The following is a 21,740-nucleotide window of genomic DNA, read 5'->3' as shown; positions in this document are numbered from 1 at the left end:
TTATTGGTGTTGGCCGCTTCTAAATCTTCTCCTGAAATTTCATTTTAGAATATTTTTATTATTATAAGAAAATGTTCAAGTGCTGTGAGGACCAGTAATATTCCCTTTTTTTATTTGAATTGTTAATGTTATGCAAGTTGCGGTTGTGGATGTTTTGCTGATATAGTCACACTTTTATTCCGTCCTTTTCTGTTTGGTCCTAAATAGGGATCTTCCTTCTATTGGACACTTTTTAAAAAATAAAAAAAGAAGAAAAACTCCAAGTTTGTTTTGTTAATTGTTACAATCGGAGAAGACATTAGACATCCCTATTTAAATGTTCAGCAACCAAATAAATTAAATAATTAACATCAATAACAATAATGTATAACAAATTAAGTAACTAATGTGATGAGTGAGTGATGAATGGTTCCATATATTTAAGAACTTGAACTTTGAAAGTTTTGCACAGTAGTACATTAGTTCTATTGAATTGACCTGAGGCAATGAAATCAAAGAGAGGAAAACGCTCAGAGGTAAGTAATGTGCAACAACTAATAACTAAGCCTTTTATACAATAACTTGCCTCTGAAGCTTACTATAAATATCTTCAACTCTATGTTTGGTGAAGAATATTCCTAATTTCATTTCATTGCAGGCCTTTTGGCCTTCAATTGTGATGAAGAAATGGCTAAATATAAAGCCACAGGTATATGATTTTAGTGAAGATGAAGTAGACACTGAAACTGAAACTGAAACTGAGAGTGAAGATGATGGTATGATTTTTGGTTTTAATATATTCTTTTTTTTTTCGCCTTTGTTTGTAATTTTTGACTTTTATGAATCCAGCTTGCTCTCTTAAAAATTCAAGACATCGTCTGCATCATCATCATGAAGAAGATAATCCACTTAGAAGAACACAATCCAGATTCCCAAGTCAAACGGTACCAGGTATTACTTAATTCCCATGCAGTAATCCAGTTCTTTAAGAGATTTAAGAAAAGAATGTTTAAAAAATAAAATAAAATAAAAAAACTGTTTTTCTAACGATTTTTAAAGTTGTGTTCTTGTGTTCTCTTTTCTGTTATTAGTTGCAGCTGCTTAATTATGAAATTTAGAATCTAATAAATATGTCATCATCTTCTATTGGCTTGCATAGCTTTAATTTGTTCTCACTTTTTGGTAGACATTGAAAAAGAAAACATATGTTCTTATTTGGAATCAAACTTGCCTAAGTATGGAGCTGAAATATTCTTTTCCAAAATAAAGGAAATTGAAACACTTAAAAATGTCAAATAAAGCAAGAAGTGGAGAAAGTCAAAGAAAGTTTCCAAGCCAAGTAGTTGAATAATTTTCTGAACTCAAATGAATTACTTACTTCCTTTGATACTGAAGAGTTCAGTGCTATTTGTAATTCAGATGCATCTTGTAAGGGATACAAGCCGAAACATCGAAGAGGAAAATCTGAAACGTTGCGTGCACAATACATAAACACAAAGGAAGTGAGGTTTGGTCATTAATTATCTGGTTATGTAGCATATTATGTAAATGAAAGAAATGTTTAATAAAATAATAATAAAAATTATTATTGTTTTGCAGGATAACAGTTGGAACTTGGAATGTTGCTGGAAGACTTCCATCTAAGGATCTTGAGATTGAAGACTGGCTTTGTACTGAAGAACCAGCAGATATCTACATCATTGGGTGTGTGTTCTATCAATTTGCCTGATAATTTTGTTATTTACTTTCTCCTTTCTGTGTTTTTCTCCCCAAACTGTTTGTCTTTTTACATTAATGACATTTGTACCTTTTTATATATATTTTTCTTTTACTGATGACATATGTTAGGATCACTCAAGAAACTTTTGGGAGAATCTTATATACCGTGATCTAATCTGATTGTTCACATAGCTCTGTGTTACAAGTTTATTACATAGTTTCAATTACTTTTTTCATGTTATAGTTCATAGAGTTTTGTTTCTGTTGAACTGTATTAATTGATTTCAATGATATTTATCACCTATTTATTCAATCAGTATATCTTATTTGCAAAGTATCTTTATCTGCTAAATCTTTTCACTGATTAGCACACAACGGATTTAATCATGCAAAACTTCACCCTGGAATCCTGTAAATTTGTTCTTCAATGGATGCTGAGTTTTTCATTCCTATGGTTCATAAGAATGGATTTAGTGAAGAAAAAATATATGCTTAGTATGCATTTACCAAATATCTATCTGTATCCTTATGCTAAACTAAGCCTACTTCATACACTTACACTATGAGTTTCCATTTTAAAATTGGTCTTCGAATTGGTGTTCTGTATTGTAACAGTTTCCAAGAGGTAGTTCCGTTAAATGCCGGAAATGTACTGGGAGCAGAGGACAATACACCGATCCGGAAATGGGAAGCAATCATTAGAAGAACTCTGAACAAAACTTCTGAATGTGAAAGTGAAGACAAAAGCCTCAGTGGCCCTCATTCTCCTGTACTAAGAACCTCTTCTGCTCCTGATGTTCTAGCAGACAGTATAGACACTAATCCATTAGATATGATGGACGAAGCGTACGGCAGAGCTTTCGATAATGATTATCTAGAACATGAGGAAGTGAACAACATACTCGGTATAGGGAAGAACTTACAGTTGAGAAGAGTATATGGTGTTGATATTAAGACTACGTTAGATTGGCCAGAACGTCCACTAGATGCAACTCCCATTGTTGATTCTGGCCCCAAGTTGCGAAGAGTACTAAGCAGCTCCGAATTGAACTGGAGGGGTAATGCTTTGGTGTATGGTGGTGGGATGACACGGTCACACCATAGTTCTGGAAACTTGAATTTGTTCTGGAAAGAGCAGAAGGTGGTGCCTGAAGAAGTAGTAACTGATCCTATTTCACATGTGTCTGACATGTTATCTGATGAGGAAGATGATACTTTTTCTGAATTGCCAAATGACAAGGATGATAATGGGCTAGGCACCATGAAATCGCATCCTGCTTATGTTCGAATTGTTAGCAAGCAAATGGTGGGGATCTATGTATCTGTCTGGGTGCAAAGGAAGTTAAGAAGACACATTAATAACTTGAAAGTTTCTCCGGTTGGAGTTGGTCTTATGGGCTACATGGGAAACAAGGTAATGGCTTAGTTCTACTTCCACATTGAATGTGAGTGAGTCACATCATTTATAAACATAGGTGGTAGGAATATTTTATTGATGAGACATTAAGGCTCTTTTTGTTATCTGTTTCAAGACACAAAATACTGAGACGTTGGGAAAATAGAGAAAATTCAAAGTAAAACTTTCCTAAGACAGAAACATTTTGGTTCTTTATGTGCTTGTCTTTCTTTTTCAAACAAGTTTGCTACTCCCTGGTGTCTATATTTTTGTCGTGAAACAGTTACATTGAGTTATTTGGTGGTGAATTAAATGTAAGATAAAATAAATAATAAAAAGTCTAATTTATCCTTTTTTTCCACACAAAATTTAGAATAAAAATAAAATAATAAAATATATAATTATAAAAATTTGATAATGATAATAAAAAAAATAAAAAAATAAGTTGTATATTTGTTTAGTGTCTCTGTGTCCTTCCTGTTAGAAAAGACACAAAATACACTAATTCAATATCGTAGGACACGTCTCTGTCCATGTCTCACCTGTCAAACACAATTTTATGTCTCAGTGTCCTGTCCTTATAAACAAGCACAGCCTAAGTGACATCATGACATTAAGAATTTCACACAAGTGTTAACTAGGAATCATAAAACATTTCACTATAAATTATTGGCGAGGTGTGTTTAGATGTGTTCACAAGAGTCTACTATGGAGTTTCATGTCACTGTCAGTGCAAGAGTATGTAGACTCGTCACATTGCAACTCATCATGGTGTAAGGTGCTTGTTGCTCATTTATTAGTACACAATGTGAGAGGAACAACACATCCAGGTCATGAAGTTCTACAACGTGATCAGTGGTTGTCCATATGCATTGCATATATGAAACCATGAAAAACTCACCATATAATTGTATATGTACATTTACAACTCTGAACTTGCTTATTCTGACCTGATTGGTGCTGATAACATTGTTCCCGATGCAGGGATCTGTTTCAGTTAGTATGTCTCTCTTTCATTCGCGCCTATGTTTTGTTTGTTCCCATCTGACTTCAGGTCAGAAAGATGGGGCTGAGCAAAGACGAAATGCAGATGTTAATGAAATTCTGCGACGCACATGCTTCTCGTCTGTCCTTGATTCAGATCAACCCCAGACAATCCCATCTCATGAGTAAGTCTTATTTCATGCTGAAAGTAATTTGATACAGTCACTTTGAGCTTCCAAAAAGCAAGAGACTATCACAAAATGTATGTTTGAGTAAAGGATTTTATGAATTGGATTGTATGATAAAAGAATCACCATAACATAAGATTTAGTTATGTAACTCTGCCTATATATTATATAAATGGAGTCATCATGTTTTATAAAACTTGGCTATATGTCCTATAATCCATGCAAGTAAAGTCTAATTTGAATCCTATCTGAAAAATTAACCAGTGCAAGTTAAGCCACAAATGAGCCTAACATATTGGAAGCATTAGTTGCTGGTTTGAACTTGTGACCTCGAAATAACTCAATTGTTACTCCAAGGCTCCCCTTAAAATTCCTTTTCTGGATAGAAGAAAGAAAATAACTTATAGAAAGGACTTATGTAGTATATATACTGTTAAACATAATAGATTATCTGTTGCTTCTAGTAAAGCTTTTTCAATTGAATAAATTCACATAAGTGAAAGCACGAGTATCGTGGAGTGGACTTCCTAATGAGTTGCTCCTTGCTAACAGTCAGATGTTCTGGTTTGGGGACCTAAATTATCGTATCAACATGTTAGATGCCGAGGTTCGAAAGCTAGTAGATCTGAAGAAATGGGATGAATTGATGAATTATGATCAGGTGAGAATTTGATTTCCAGAATAGACTAGATTCTTTGTCTCTAATGTGTGTTTTCTTAACTTTTATCAAAGAATTAATTCTTAGATGGATGGTAGCTTCATCCATTAAGAGCTACATACTTGGAGTTACTAAAAGGATTGGAAGTTTTAACAGATAAAACGAATTTATTACTAATTCCCACACCTCATTTGCAGCTAAGCAATGAGTTACATAGTGGACATGTATTTGAAGGATGGAAAGAAGGACTGATAAATTTCCCACCAACTTACAAGTATGAATTCAATTCTGATAAATATGTTGGAGAGAACCCAAAAGAAGGGGAAAAGAAGAGATCTCCAGCATGGTAAGTCAAGACCAGGATCTCAAACCTGTGAATCTCTAATTGGTGCATGCATTAACATTATAAATTGATAATATCTAGTAAAAAAAATAATAATAAAGATAAATTTATAATAGTTATTTCACCAAAAATACTTGTGGAGCATTAAATGGTTGTAAATGTTTCTTAAACAAGTATTAAATGTGCTTAGATTTGGATTCTGAGAATAGGACACAAATACAAAGATAAAGTGACAAAGACAAGACATAAATTTTTGTCTTATTTTCATGTCCCTACTTCAGAGAAGTACATAGAATACACAACTTTTATTGGCATGTCTCCATATTTGTATCCTATGATACATCCCCCTTGCTAAACATTGAGATGAAAGTACTTTTCCTATTTCCCATTAGGACAAAGTAAGATGCATTTAGTGACTGTGGGGTAAAATTATGCAGGTGTGATCGTATATTGTGGCAAGGAAAAGGAATAAGGCAACTTGAATATAGGCGTGCGGAAAATAAGCTTTCAGATCATAGACCTGTTAGTTCAATCTTCTCTGTCGATGTTGAAGTCTTCGACGAACGCAAGCTACAACGAGCTCTAAATTTCACATGTGCTGTAGTCCACCCAGAGGTTTTTCTTCCAAATGATGATGGCTTGCAATTTTACTAGATACACATTAAAGATGCAGAAATACAATATATATATTGGTAAGTAAGAAATCCACAAAAAAGAATAGCATTCTATCCATTCACAAAGGTGCACTTCATTTATTGACTGGTTCACTAAAATTCTCTTTGGATGAAAATGTTTTTGGTAAAAGTCAAAAGATCATTCTCTTGAAGTTATCTTTAGTAATAAAATCCAAGTATTTAAACCTTTGAAATGAGAAGATTCCAATATAACTCCCTCTATTCTCTCGTTTGTCACTGCCGTATTTTGTTCCTGAAGATCCTTAAATGAATGATATATTTTGACACCTTGAATCAATATGTGACATACCAGAAGGAATAGTCACAATGAAAGAGAGAATTGAGGAAACTAACTTCTTGGTCAGTTGACAACATTGTAGGTGAACATGCTATCTGTTTGAATGACTTCGCTAGCTTCCATGTGCTTTAACAACTTCAACTGGTTTACGTTGGTGTAGCGTGCTAAAATGTTTGTTATCTTTGAAGTCTTATTGACAAGGAGAAATAGCTGATAAGTTGTAACCTGTTTGTAAATTTAGCTTCAAGATGTAACAATCAAGGCTCATAATTCCCAAATTATGTGCCGCTGGAAGCCTCCTTTTTAAAGGGTCAGTCATTTTGGGAAATATGAATCGAAATCATCAGTTTTCAGATAGAAAGAAGATACAAACAACAGACAAATGTATATAGGCATACAATAGATTCATGTTGGACTTCCTCTTTTTCCTTTTTAAATGTGTTTTTTCATATCTGGTATACAATTAGAGTGTTATCCAATTTTGATCTCATTAGTTTGTATGTCCAACAAGAACAAATTTTCACTTTTGATTAAGGTTCCTATCTCATTATGTAAAGATTAGAGTATCAACATAACATTCCTCATAGGCAAGAACCATGAAGAGTGAAAAACAAACAGCATAGGCTAAGAGTACCATTTCAATCTCAAGCAATGCTATTTAATGGTGCTGAAGATAGTGATATATAATAATAAATTTACTATAATAAAATTTATAAAATACAATCGAAAAATGAAATAGCAAAAACAATAGAAAGCAACATTTCCAACTTTTTAATTAATAATGAAATTATGTTTTTATAAAAATTGGTTAGCACCTATAATATATTCAAATTAAATCCTATTTAAGTATTTATAATAAAATTTCATATATCAACAAACCTGAATTATGTTTTAAATATAAATTTATGTTAAACTAAACTTAAAAATTGATTATCAAGAAATTAAACATTATTCAAATTGGTCACCTTAAAGCAAAACTAAGTTGCGATACATGACATTTACAATCATACAGATGAAACAGAAGTATAAATAGGTAGATTAAATATGGAATTCAAGCAAGATTAGCAACCAAAAGATAGAAACCGGATGTTATTACATTACATGAGTGGTACCTGTTAATCTGTTATGCAATTTATTCAACCGTCTTAGGCACTAGTCAGGCATAAAGTAGGACATCGACTAATAAAGTAATAATACTACAATACCTAAGCACTTGAACACTATTTACAACCTTGATTGTGTGAATCGAGAGCAACCAAAATTATGATATCAATATATAATGTGTGTGAACATATAGGTAAACAATGGTTGTAATTTATCAATGGACTTAATTTAAAAGGAAGCCCAATAATTATGGGAAGCAGATCAATTTGGGGAATTATTTCCGTGTGCACACCGAAGACTTTGCTGAGCTCGCAATCTATCTAAAAAAACTAAATGTCGAACAAGTTCTACACTTCTACTACTCCATTTGTCCACTTACTGCGGCTTCCTCATCCTCAGCATCTAGTTCTTGTTGAACACCTTTGACCTGTAAAGCAAGCAACATTTGGAAAAACTTTTTCATGGAATCCATTCCATTAATGTTACTTTGATAAAATATCCAATAATCGATGCTAATTTCAATACACTAGATAACAAGCTTAAAAATAAAAAAGAAATATTGATCAAACATTTCTGGAAAAAAAGAGCTATGATCCCTATGATAGTTAAATCCAAATTTCGCAGTCTGAACGTGAAAAATAATGACAAGGAAATCAAGTTTTGTAACTGTCGCATTACAAATTCTAGTTTCTAAGCTTACAACAAAACGAAGCTGCTGCATTTTTTTTTATTAAACTAGATGAGCCAAAACAAAATTTGTTTCAAAGGCTCAAAGCATAAGCATAATCCACAAGGAAACAAGAACCATATTAATTTCAGCACAAGAAGATATCCTAGAACTTGTTTACCTCAGGTACATAATGCATCAACATATTTTCAATGCCGGATTTCAGAGTCACTGATGAACTTGGGCACCCACTACATGCTCCTTGCATCCTAAGTTTTACCATTCCAGTATCACTAGAGAAAAACCGAAACACAAATTAACTCGGTACAAATATAATTCTAAAGTGCCCGTAGTTGCATGCTCTTCCAAAAGGTTTCATCGACATGCTTCAAGACCAAAATAAGAAACTATAAGAACTTACGGATCAAAACCTCGATATTCAATGTCCCCACCATCATCTTGCACAGCCGGCCGAATACGAGTCTCCAACAATTCCTTGATCATTGCAACGGTTGCCGAATCATCCTATACAAAAGGCATGCATGCTATCTTTTAGTTTAGGCCTCTCAAATATGGTTGAGTAGATACTCAAATGTACTTCAGGGTTAAGACATTTTTCATGCTTCAAGACACTTAAATACAAGTGAGAATACGCCACATTAGTGGGGAAATGGTGACTTGACATCAAAACCCAAGAAGAACATAAAAAGAAAGGTACAAGAACAAAGACACTCCTATATCATGTTTTCTTCCAGTTGGCACAACACAATAGAAATTACAAGAATGGAAAACAATGTCTACCTTAGCAAAATGTTTGATGACTAAAGTGATTAACCAAACTTAGTAGCAACTCACACATGACAGCAACTCAAAGCAAAAGTCATTATATTGCTGATATAAATCTAGCATGAGTACTTATTAAACCGAATGAAACAACGGATTCAGTGACAAATACATGAGCTATATGCACGTTGGTTAGCAAAAGCCAAAGACCTCATAAACTAATCACAAAGAAGCATGGTTCACATTAGCTAAAATGACAAAACATACATAATGAGTGGCGTAATCATTAATACAAAACAACATAAGCATTTGAATCAACTAGAAAAAGAACATGGATGCATAATATTTACATCTTGAATAGCTGTATCCATGGCTGCAGCAGCTTTAGAGTCCAAAAACAACGGCTGCCCAGAGGAATAGAAGTCCATAATGGCCGCAAATATCTCAGGCTTCAGGAACTCCCAAGAAGATTCCTCCGACTTCGTCAAAGTAACAAAATCAGACCCGAAGAAAACCCTAGTAATCCCTGCAACACAACCACAAACACGGATTCACCAAAATGCAAGCTACAAAATGAAATTGAACTAGCGGACAAACAAAAATACCATCAATTCTAAAGAGTGACTTAGCGAGAGGCGAATTCATAGCCGAACGCGTGTTTGGGAAGTCGGCGCTTCCAACTTCCATGACAGGCTTCTCGGGATAGAACATGAGAGACAAAGGATTCGGGGTAGGCTGCGTTTGGATGAACATGTTCCTCCTTTGCCCTGTTACAATGCACAGTTTGAACTCAAACAAACAGAGAATAACAACTGAAAAAAGCGCAATGCGGAAGAAGAAGAAGACCTTCGAATCCGAAGAGGGTGGAAGATTTGAGTGATGGTAGTGGAGAGGCGGAGGGATAGAAGGCATTGTGGTAGTGGCTGTGAAACGACGCCATCGTCCGCACGGGATGAATAATGAAAACGTCGTCGTTCTTAGTCATGGGTTTGGGCGTTCGGTGGGGAAGTCGTACTCGTGCTACTAATCGGAAAAAGCTTCTCGTCATTAGTTCCCGTCTCTTCTGACCATGGAGGAGATGGGAGCTCAGGTTATTCACTTGTTCTTTTTTGTTACGCGGTGTCACAAAAACGCAACACTTAAAATGTATAGAGTATAGACCATTAAATGGTTTAATAATAAAAGTATAAAACATGTCTTTTTAAATTTTTAATAATTATTAAATAATTTTTACTTAATTTTAACTACTATTTAATTTTTTATATATTATTTAATTATTAAATTTATTTTTTATTTTATAAATTATTATTTTATTATTTATTTATTATGTTTATTAATCATTAGAAATAAAAACAATAATAAAATAGATTTTTCATTAATTGTGACCTTCATAAATATTTTGATAATGCGAATCAATGAGTTTTTTTGTTCTTGATCCATTACATCTGTAAACGTCAGAAAAATCATGTTTTTTTGGTAATTCAATCGATTGAACGTACAACACAATCGATTTAATATCACACTACAATATGGGTTTTTCTCAAAAATTCAATTGATTGGAATGTTACACAATAGATTGAATTGCACTTTAGAATATAAGTCTTTTCTTATTTGATCGATTGGTAGTGTTACCAATCAATTGAATTTCGTAAAGCAATAAGGGTATTTTCTTATTCAATTGATTGGCATAGTAACACAATCGATTGAATTGTGTTGTAGAATGAGTTTTCTTCTTAAAATTTAATCGATTGGTTTTGTAACACAATCAATTGAATTTTCTATGTGATTAAGAGTATTTTCGTATTCAATCGATTGAATTGTCTCTATTAGGGTAAGGGTTTGGAAAAGAAAAAAATATCAATTTTGATGTTTTCTATTATTTCTTCAGTTCCATGAGTTCATCTTATTTAGCCATTAAATCTGATGTTGTTTGTTATTTTTGTTAGGACATATGTGTTTATTTATCTGAACTGTGTTGATTTTGCACTCTTCCACCTTGTTATTGTTGTTATGCCAAGTTCTCCTCCATTTAAGAATTGAACTACCAAGTTATCATAATTTGCATATTCTATCTAATGTTGAAATACATTTATTTATAGTGACGGATCCAAAAAATTTTATTAGTTGGGGTAAAATATATATAGTATAATAATAATTTTTATAATTATACTATAGTATTATAAAATATAAATACTCCTCAAATTATTTAACTAACAAATTAAAATAATAAAATAATAATTTAAAATAATAAATAATTTAGAATTATATTCTTTTGGATTTCATATTTTAAAAAGATTGAATAATCTTTTCATTGTTAATATAATCGTTGTCCTGGATCTGTTATGAGACTCTCCACTTCAAATTCTGAAAACTTCCTTTTATTAGAAGAGGTCGAAGAATTGTTTTAAGATCCAATCTCCAATGACAAAATTCTTTTGAAATATTTCTCCATTACTAATAGAATTATAAACCTAAGTTAATTAATTAATAAAATTAATTCACAATTCTATACAAATCGAAAAGTTCAGTATAAAATTATATATACAAAATTGATGGACATGTGCCATTTAAATTAATTTCCAACTGGCATAATTTTCAATAGGCAACAGCAACAACTAATAATATCTCAAATTCTTAATTTAAAATAACTTAATACACAAAAATAATTAACAGACAAATTAACGAAACTAAATTAGCAATTACATCATCAGAACAAATTCAATCACAATTACCAAACCAACTATATCAATTATCAAACAATGAAGCAAATAAGCAATGAACTTAATGAAGTAACTAACTAACTAAGCAACGAAGCAACTAAGCAAGCAGAAATCGGTTTCGGTGAATCATGAATGTACCAAGAGGCAAGAGTCCAAGACTGAACTACTGAACTCCAGGAGACAGAAGTGCAGAACCCAGTAGCGCAGAACAATGAACTTGAATTGCTGAAGATTGAACACTGAAGAAGGCAGAACCAGATGCCAAACTGCCGAAGGAAGGAGCGCAGAAGAGGAACGCAGCGGCAGAACCATTGACGCAGAAGAAGAACCAATTATGCAGAAGAAGGCGGAACCACCAGACGCGGCGTGGCGGCGATGCAAAGAGAAACTGATGGAGCCACGCAGGAGAATCACGAAGGAGAAACCGAGTCGGATCCACGTGGGAGAAATGCTGAACAGGGCAGCGACGTCAGCGGCAATGAGTTAGTGACACTGCCACACTGGCGGTGGTGGAGACGCGGAGTGGCGGGATGGCAACAGACGACAGTACTGGAACCTAGAGGCGGAGGTTGGAGCAGATGAAGAAACTGGAAAAAGAGAGAAGAAGAGTTAGGGATTTGGGATGGGGTGGGGGCAAAATTAATTATATAGTGGGGACAATTATGGTATTTCACTAAGAATTACTCACTATTTTTTCAAATTTTACTTGGGGCAGTTGCCCCACTTCCTTGTGAATGCATCCGTCCATGTTTATCTACGGTTGAAATTATTATTATCTACCCTTATTCTTGTGCATTGTATTTATCTACTGTTGAAATTATTATTATCTTAATTTGCATATTCTATTTAGTGGCTAGTTAATATTTGATTTTCCCTAATAATTTGAAATTATTTATTCCTCATTCAGCTATCGATTTATCACAGATTCTAATTGGCTTATTATCAAAATTTTTAGTATGTTACTGTTACTGTTATATGCAACTAAAAACATTGTTCAAAAACAAATTCTTATATGACAGCAAAAAACTTTTGGTGGTGCTATGTCAGTTCAAAACATTTTCTGCTACTGTCTTATATGACAAAATTTCTTATCAGTTTGAATGTTATTGTTTTATTGAAAACATAAGCAAATTATATCAAGATGGTGGTACTATGGCAATTCAAAAGCAAATTATTTGTCAAATTCTAACAGAAGAAAACTAGAAATGTACAATTCTTTTGAGATATTCGGAATTGTAACAAGTAGGCTGTATAATTTGAAGGTTCTTATGATTTTTGACAATGTCAATCAATTAGAGGAACTAGAGAAATTGATTATAAAGTCATTTTGTACAAAAAATAGAGTAATCATAACCACTAGAAATATGCATATTCTATCCGGATTTGGAGTGGATGCAATTTACAAAGAATATGCTCTCTGAGTTGAATATGCATGCCTAATAGCAATACGACGTCTATGGGAAGGTCCCAAGATACTTTTCATTTGCATATCTTTTTAGAAATAATTGAAAGAGTTAAGACACTTTTTTTCTTTAAATCAAATAGCTAAATTTTGTATACAACATTCTAAGTTGCTAACATAATCATGATAATAATCTCTTATTACAGTTTCTCCGCTTGTTGAAAAAGATGGAGTTGAGCGACTCAAAATATCTTAAGGAGATGCCAAACATTGAAATGCTTTCTAAATCTTGAGTGGTTAGATCTTGCAGAATGCACAAACTTATTATTGGTCCACTCATAATTCGATATCATAGAGAGCCTGCATTCTTGAGTCTGAAAAAATGTTGCAGCATGGTCAGCATTGATTTTATTAGTAATTGCTTGATTTTTGCAAACTTAGTGGTTTAGTCCAAATTACTTGTTCATGATTTAGGGTAATGGGAGAGGAAGAATTTTCAATCATTTTTGTAATACTATATGATTGTGAATGGTTTGAAACATTGAGTTATAGAGTCTATTATTTTATCTAAACTCTGAAGCATGTGGAACTAAATATTAAGATGTCATGTTTGCAATAAAATCATTTAATGAAAATTGATAGCAAGTACAGAAGTAGGGTTTTGAAATTTGTGTATAGAAGATAAGGTATGAGAAGGGAAGAGAAGAGAAGAGAAGAGAAATCTGGGGAGTATGGTTTTTAAATTGGATTCAGGGACCAAATTCCCACAAAAAAATTTATTAATCCACGTCAGCTAGTCAGTACTTGGCCAACGTATCAAAGACGAATCCACATCAGCTTTCCGATGGCGTCTATTGATGGAAAATGTTTGAAGGACGACTCTAGGTCCCTCAGTGCAACTTCAGGAATGAATATGTGCAATTATTAATTCCAGGGACTAGTTTGAAGATCGAGTGCAACTTCAAAGACCACCTTAGACTTAACACTTACTAATATACTGACTGACAGTAAAATAAGGTATCAAAACTTGACTATCAATAAAGTTGTCAGTATTCAAAAAAGCAAAAGACAAAAATTAAAGAAATAGAAAAAGAAAAAAATGCAAAAAAAAAAAATACTTAAAATTATTCAAAATAAATAAGAATAAGATATAATCGAAATTTAATTTTAAACCATATATTTTTATTATTTATTCATGAATTGCATACTTTAAAATAATTCATTGTATTATTGGAAAATGTTATCCATTAACTGAAGTATATTTTACGACAAATTATGCATTTATCAAAAACACGCTTGTTAAAAGTTAATAAATTAATTAGAAGTTACAGTAAAACCTTTGTAAAAAGTATCTGTTTCCTCTTCCTAGATTCCCATGATTGTAGGCGTTGTTCATGAAATGGACTTTCATACACCATGTGCATAATTGTTTGTGTTAGCTTTGTGAATGTAGGACTAATTACATAACATATATGAACATGAGGAATTTACAACCATCTCCAACATGTAAATTTAAAAAATAAAATAAAATTGACATTCATTCACTTTTTGTTAGCAATCACACTTAACAAATAAGAAAGCAAGGAAGCTTAAAGTGGCCCTAAAACTATCATTGTCTCTTCAAAGTTAAGTTTTGCACAACTAAGGTTCTGCAAGAACATAAACCAAAAACCTTTAGTTGGGGTAGCAAAACCAAGAAGTACATTTGTAAGAGGCTCGGGTAAAAGGGCTCCACTCCACTTACTATATAACCAGCCAAAATTTTCTCCCATGTCTAAGTTACTTTGACTGGTTACTTTCTTTCTCTTATTTATATATATTTCTTATCTATTAAATTGCGTTTGGATACTGTCATAAGAGTTTCTGTAGTTCTGTTTTATAGACAGAATCCAAACATAGATTGCCCATGGGATTCAGACTTTGCAACTTGTATGGTGATCATCATCTTCATCCTTCCCTTCCAATTGTATACTTTTGAACCACTTGGCACAGGCAATATAAGCGATCAAGTCTACGGATGTTAATGCGGCGAGGAGAAAGTAAAACCTATCTAAGTGACCTCTATTAAGGTTTCCAGGGATCCACCCTGGCATGTGATCCTCAGTTGAGACCTTCATAACCATGCTAACTAGTAAGCAACTCACATAGTTCCCTAATGAGATTGATGTCATGCAAAGTGCGCTTCCAAAGCTCTTTAATCCATCTGGGGTTTGAGCATTGAAGAACTCTAGTTGCCCTACATACATGAAAACCTCAGAAGCTCCTATAAGGGCATACTGAGGAATTTGCCAGAAGATGCTTAGAGAGCTTGAGCCACTACAATGGAGACATCCTTGGTTTGCATACTTAAGCCTATAGCATTCGACTATTCCGGCCGAAACCATCGCCATTATGGCTATAACAAGACCAACTCCCATTCTTTGAAGCTCTGTAAGTCCCTTGGAGCTTGTCTTTTTCAGTTTCCCGACAAGCGGATCGAGCACTCGACGGTAGAAGAAAATGAAGACAGCTACACTAAGGATGTCAAAACTGGACATGCTTGCTGGGGGTATTTTGAAATCGGAGATTGTTGTTTTCATGGCAGCCCCTTGCTCCACAAAGAGAGATGCCATTTGTGTGAAAACCACTGAGTATATAATGGTACAGAGCCATATTGGAAGAAGCCTTAGTATGCACTTCACTTCTTCAACTTGAGTTATAGGACAAAGGTGCCAAGGGTTGTTGATGCCTCCTTTTTTGTCCTCTAGATCTCTTGAAGAAATAAATGCCGCCCTATCCAGAAACCTACAAAATATGACAAATTGGTTTACAATTCAATGTAAAATTAGTGTTTGGATACTCTTGTCACAGCAAAACTATCTTTTACATATACAAAGCTAGTTTTGTTTATTGATAGTTAAATTTGTCAGCAAATAAAAATAGTAATTTAAATAGCTTCTTACTTGAATCCATGGGTGTGAAGAATCCTTCTATTGCCATTGTTGGGAGATTCCTTTTCATCCAAGACATACAAGTCATCTCCATTTGGTGTCATTTGAACTCCACACTTCCTTGACGCCGCCACAAGGACTTGGCAAAACCTGGAAAGAGGGTTGCCGCAAGGCTTAAAGTGTCGATATCTCGGCGTGCCGACGAGAAACAAGAGCAGGGCAGCAAAGGCAGACCCTGCAGATGTCCAAAATCCAAGTGTCCACAATCCTTCATCTTCAAAGTACCCCAGAATTGTGTTTGAGAAGAGGGAACCAAGGTTCAAAGCCAAGTAGAAGTAGCTAAAGAATGCCACTTTTGAGTAACCTTCCTTTGAGTGCTCTTCATCAAATTGATCAGCCCCAAATGTTGCAATGTTTGGTTGGTATCCTCCATTTCCTAGAGCAATGAGATAGATTGAGAGGTAGAACATCCCCATCTCCATGCTTGAATGTTTCCCACATACAACTGTCTCATTCCCACAATCTTTAGGTCTAATCAAGAATAGGTACGATGATAGTGATAAGGATATTAGACCCTGTCATATGAAACCATCAAATAGCCAAAGATTAAAAATGACATTTACTCCGATCTTAAAAAAGGTCGAGAGAATATAATTACTTACCATGACAAAGATGACCTGAAAGATGGCACAAGTTTTGTATCTTCCCCAATAAGAATCACTAAGAAAAGCCCCAACAAGAGAGAAGATATAAACAGTGCCAGTCCACTTGCTCACACTATTAGCAGCATCAGCATTATTCTGCCCCATCACCCTTGTTAGGAACAGAACCAAGTTCACTCCAATCCCAAAGAATGCTAAAGTTGCCAAACCTTGATTCACTGTTTCATCATGTATCAGGGACAAAGAAGAAGAAAACAGTTAGTACCATGTTATAACTTATAAGTATTATAGTTAGAACGTGACACATTAATACACTAATTAATAACATGCATCGTTAGCTTAGCTTGTTACGTGCATCATGCTCCAATAATACACACTCTTCTGTCTAATAGTAACCAAAATTTGTTCATGCCTAATTACATAATTAGAGAAATTTGATAATACACCCGGATTTTTCAGCGTCTTTGAATTAAGTAATGTATTTTACTAGTTACATATTAATTAAGAAAGTAAACAAAGTTGGTTTAGCACATTCTACAAATATGCATGGCCAAATCAATCAGAATTACTACTACTAATAACAACATCTCTTAATTGAAGGGTTTTTTGGTATTGTCACTTTTTATGTGCTATATATTTCTTTATTTTATTTTATTTTTAGGGAAGAAAATTGATGAAAGATGTTAATATTTTAAGTATGAAGAGTGCATGAAGTTAGTCTCACATTAAAAGAAAATAAAGAAGAATAAAGAGTTTATAAAATAAGAGATTCATTAATTTGACATTTTAAGATTTTGAATTGGATGTAATATTTTTTCATCTTATGTTTTTTCACTTGATTTTTTTTCAAAGTCTCTCCGCAGCGGATTGCAAATCCATCAAATAAATCTAAAGTGTTACCAGTGGTTTGCCACTAATAGGGCTTTCCCAGGAGAAATAATGTTTCGAATTTTAGGAAAAACAAATCTTCTTCAATTGCTTTTTTTAATTTGCTAAGTGACAGTGGTTTCCAAATCGGTATTACAAGCCTATCTTCTCTACTTGCTATATATTTATTTAATTTTACTTACAGAAACATAAACCTCAATCCGCATAATCATTTGGATTTCATTTAATGAATTACCCACTTTCTACAACGACGTATCTATAGAGCCTAAGAAGCCTTTCGTTCCTCACCACACAAATAACATTTATTTACTTCAAAAATATTATGTTGCATACTAAAAATTAACAACTAAATTTATATATATATATATATATATATATATATATATATATATATATATATATATCATGATATTAATCTTGTGAGATTTCAATTTGTTTTTTTTTTTTTTAAATTGTGATATCAATTTGATTATCTAAAATTAAAATATATTTCAAGTTGGTTTAAAAGAGTCAAAAGTTTGATTAATTTAATAAATTTTAATATTTTCAGAACTAATTGATATAAATTACAAATCTTTTTTTTTTTTGGAAATGTGTTACAAATCTTTCAAGTTTCAACTAAACAAATTTATTTAAAAAAAAAAAAACTTCTCCAACCAAAATAATCTGAAAATCTTTAAAAAACTAAATTGGTATATATGGTAAGAGTTATTATAGGACCAATTTATAGCTTTTCCAAACAAACAATCTTTTGTTGGACTCTTTTCAGGATATTTTTTTGAAGGGCATGTATCCAAATACAGATTTCAGACGTACACATGCACGCATCCTACACGTTCCTGCACTTTTTCTCATAAGTAAACCAATTGGGAGATTTTTATTCTTATTTTTTAAAAATATAATAAGATATACATTTTTTCAAAAAAATTATTAAATGAGAAAATTATTTACTATTTTTCATAATTTAATTTTATTCTCCAAAAATGTTTTTAAGTATCTTAAATTGATTGTTTTAATAAATATCAAATTATTAAAATTATTTGCATCTAAATCTTCACATAATAATATATTAGTCATACAAAGTATATTATTAAAACGATAGTGACCTACCGATTTTCCTTTACCTTTAATACATCCTATTTTCAAAGAGAGCCACAAAGAAATAATCAACAATCAATTAAGAAGCAACAATTACAACCCTCCTACTACAATATATATCATTATGTCATCTCATTTTCTTTGCATTAAAGATTGAAATTTACTCTTAAACTGAACACACTACTGTACTCCATATATATGATAGCATGATCAACATTGGTCATGCATGCACTTAAGTGGATCTCATGCCACGTGGCGACAGCACACGTCATGCAAGATTCTCCCAATAATTACGTGTCAGGAACGCTTCCTCTCAATTGCATGCTATAACTTCCTCTCTCCCATTTCACACACACAAACACTCTTCCTTTGGAAACCTTTGTGGTTGTCGCTATTTTTTTCCATAGTCATTATTTAGAAGCATCTCTATAGTCTATCCTTTCTTTTTGTTTTTTACTCTCTCTTTCTCGATCGGATGGATCAACAACTAAGGCTTTGCTTTGGGCAAAAAGTAAATAAATAAATAAGAAAAATTAATGCTAAACAAGCTCATTACACATTATAATATATTATTAAACAAAGTCATTACAAAATTTAACAAAAATAACTTTTTGTTCAATTTGAATAATTCTGTATAATTTTTTAATTAAATTTCGAATATTTTTATTTTTTAAAATTTTTGAATATTTTTTTACGTTGAATGTTGATTTCAATATTAATTGTGGGATGTTAGTTCTAAGACTTTCTCAAATAAAAATTATCAATAATAACACTTGAATCAAAAGTGAGGCGAACAAAATATACACGGGATATATATAGTTTAACATATAAAACTTGTTGTTTAGTAAAAATAATACGGTTACTACTAATTACATTTTAAAAATATTTATGGGAGGAAGGAAAAGATATACAAAATAGCATTTTCAAAAAAGTTGTCATATAGTATATTCTCAGAATACACAAAATATTATCTCAACAAAATCATATCATTAGAAACTAAAACATAAACCCAACCCACCCGTTTAACTGATGATATATAACTAATATATAATAAGATATGAACTTTGATGGTGCTTTCTATTTTTCCATTTTAAAGAACTTTTGGTTATGGTGTTTTTGTGAAGGGAAATAGAGCACGTTGTCGTTTATTAACTTTCCTGTGTGTAACTGATTAGTGCTACGTACACCAAAAGAGGGGTTTGGTTGTTTTGTAGTGGATCAGTAAGGCAGCTTTTGGAGTAAGTTCCTTATATTGGTGCTGATAAGCTATCTTGAATATATGGTCTTTATCGGAAAAACGCATTAAAATAAGCATCAATAACATTATTTTGTGATACACAGCAAGGTGCTTCATCAAACTTCTACGCCTCCAACTGCTACTACACACTCACCACCTCCTATCGTCATTTATTAACTATACCCACACGTATCTCACACACAACCTAAAAACTAAGGGTGACTACTTCTACAAAGATACTTTTATTAAAGTATGATACATATTATGAATTAATAGATAATTCAATCAAATATATTTAATTAAATATGTTAAATTATCTGATAATTTATATTTTTATTTTTTACAAAAAATAAGAAGACTTGAATCCGTAACCTCTTAGATGAGTATGAAAAGATTATGTCATTTGAATTATAATTTATCTGATAATTTATATATATATATATTCTTTTACCAAAAATTGAAAGACTCGAACTCGCAATCTTTTATTAAGTGAATATGAGAAGATTATGTCATTTGAATTATAACTTATTGACAATTTATAGCATTATTATCTTTACTTAAAAGTATTTTCATGAAATAATTACGCTAAACTAAAACATGCACTATAATTGGATTTAAATTTTTTTTAAAGTATATAACATGCATTATAATGTAATGGCGGTAATATAGTAAGCTGATGGCGCACTAAGGGGAAAGAAATTAAAAAAAAATGCTTATCTTTTAATATTATTTTAAGAAAATTGGATTTAAATTTTTTTTAAAAATGGTAAATTAATTTTTCATATTAATATAAGTAGTGCATTAACTAACTAAACGGTATGATAAGGTGAAAAAATGAATTGAAATCAACTCTAATAATGTTATATAAAAAAAAAATTAGAAAACACAATTAAAAAAACAAAAAAGAAAGAAAAAAAAGGTGTATAATGATGAAAAGGAGTTGTTTAATTTATATAAGATTATTGAATGGAATTGTGTTGGGGAGCAGAGGAATTTACAGAGTATGATAGTTCCAGCAACCCATGTTCCAGATTTGGATCTGATAGCAGGGCGTCCATTCCAATCGACACTCCCATCAAGTGTCACCTCTTCTTCTTCTCCTTCCTCTTTCAAATTCCTCTGAAAAAATTAAATACTTATTAATTAAGTTAATCATACAATAATTATGTATCAAATGTTGATTAGTAATAATATAATAGAATGAAGGGAATATGCATGCAGGCTTATTAAGTAAAGTATGATCATAGTAACACTTGTTTAGGGACATTTAACATCAAAACTCCTTGAGAAACAAGGGCATGAAGGAATGAATTGAACAGAATGATAAGTAATAAGATAGACACTGACCTGTTTGTAGAGTTCTAAGCAATCCATTGTTATATGGATGAATGATTGATAGCGTAGTTAGATTATCAAAGAAAGTGAAAGTGAATGATGAAGGTGGGGATGCAGGGGAAAGAGAGAAATGAGAAGAATGCAATGAATGAAAGCAGAGAGGGTGAGAAGTGGTGAATAAATAGAGGGAAAAGGGGGTGCCATCCACGGTGCAAATTTAACACTGCTACTATTGTAGGGACATCATTCTCACGTGTCATATAACCTACTCCAAATATTCCATAAAACTTTTTTTTTCATAAAAACAAAACCAATAATCATGCTACATATACAAAAAAAAAAAAAATTCAGTTATTAAATCAATCACATGTATAAACTAAATATTGAAATATAAAATATATATTAAAACAGATTAAATAATATATATATATATTTATATATTAATCGTATTATTTTCTGTACATGTTAAAATTAATCACTAGAATACACGTTGAAATATAAAATATATATTAAAAATATTTAAATTATATACAAATATACTAATAACTAATTTTAATGTATATTTAATATTTTTTATATATAAATACATAATAACTTATTTAGTGATTAATTTTTAGTATAAATATAATATTTTTGAGAAAAAAAATCTGTGACGATTATTGTTTTAGTCGGCTT

At 32.1% G+C, this 21,740-nt stretch overlaps 3 protein-coding genes across 4 annotated transcripts; 1 reads left to right on the top strand and 2 right to left on the bottom strand.

Moving 5' to 3' along the window:
- Positions 1–338: 338 nt before the first annotated feature.
- Positions 339–6,795, top strand: LOC107628630 (type I inositol polyphosphate 5-phosphatase 2). Of its 2 annotated transcripts, none has more exons than XM_016331264.3 (11): positions 339–515; positions 638–755; positions 829–930; positions 1,399–1,486; positions 1,579–1,683; positions 2,314–3,112; positions 4,079–4,263; positions 4,819–4,927; positions 5,122–5,270; positions 5,705–5,959; positions 6,322–6,795. In XM_016331264.3, the coding sequence occupies exons 1-10, from the start codon at positions 486–488 to the stop codon at positions 5,919–5,921; spliced, it is 1,902 nt and encodes a 633-aa protein (XP_016186750.1). In that variant the 5' UTR covers positions 339–485; the 3' UTR covers positions 5,922–5,959; positions 6,322–6,795. The 2 variants fall into 2 exon arrangements, with proteins under 2 accessions (XP_016186750.1, XP_016186753.1); XM_016331267.3 differs by having other exon boundaries at positions 6,307–6,795.
- Positions 6,796–7,300: 505 nt separating this feature from the next.
- Positions 7,301–9,935, bottom strand: LOC107628621 (nifU-like protein 4, mitochondrial). The gene is made up of 6 exons (XM_016331253.1): positions 9,640–9,935; positions 9,399–9,560; positions 9,144–9,319; positions 8,432–8,535; positions 8,192–8,303; positions 7,301–7,770 (listed from the first exon to the last, which is right to left on the bottom strand). The coding sequence occupies exons 1-6, from the start codon at positions 9,839–9,841 to the stop codon at positions 7,702–7,704; spliced, it is 825 nt and encodes a 274-aa protein (XP_016186739.1). The 5' UTR covers positions 9,842–9,935; the 3' UTR covers positions 7,301–7,701.
- Positions 9,936–14,426: 4,491 nt separating this feature from the next.
- LOC107628610 (protein NRT1/ PTR FAMILY 7.3) lies at positions 14,427–21,255 on the bottom strand. Its single transcript, XM_016331241.3, has 5 exons — positions 21,078–21,255; positions 20,729–20,849; positions 16,508–16,725; positions 15,858–16,420; positions 14,427–15,699 (listed from the first exon to the last, which is right to left on the bottom strand). The coding sequence occupies exons 1-5, from the start codon at positions 21,102–21,104 to the stop codon at positions 14,829–14,831; spliced, it is 1,800 nt and encodes a 599-aa protein (XP_016186727.1). The 5' UTR covers positions 21,105–21,255; the 3' UTR covers positions 14,427–14,828.
- Between the last annotated feature and the right edge of the window lie 485 nt (positions 21,256–21,740).

This window comes from Arachis ipaensis, chromosome B1 (genome assembly GCF_059453495.1).
Source record: "Arachis ipaensis isolate K30076 ecotype BB chromosome B1, ASM5945349v1, whole genome shotgun sequence".
NCBI classification, from domain to species: Eukaryota; Viridiplantae; Streptophyta; class Magnoliopsida; order Fabales; family Fabaceae; genus Arachis; species Arachis ipaensis.
The sequence above is the reverse complement of the archived record's forward strand: the minus strand, read 5'-3'. Positions and strand labels throughout refer to the sequence as shown.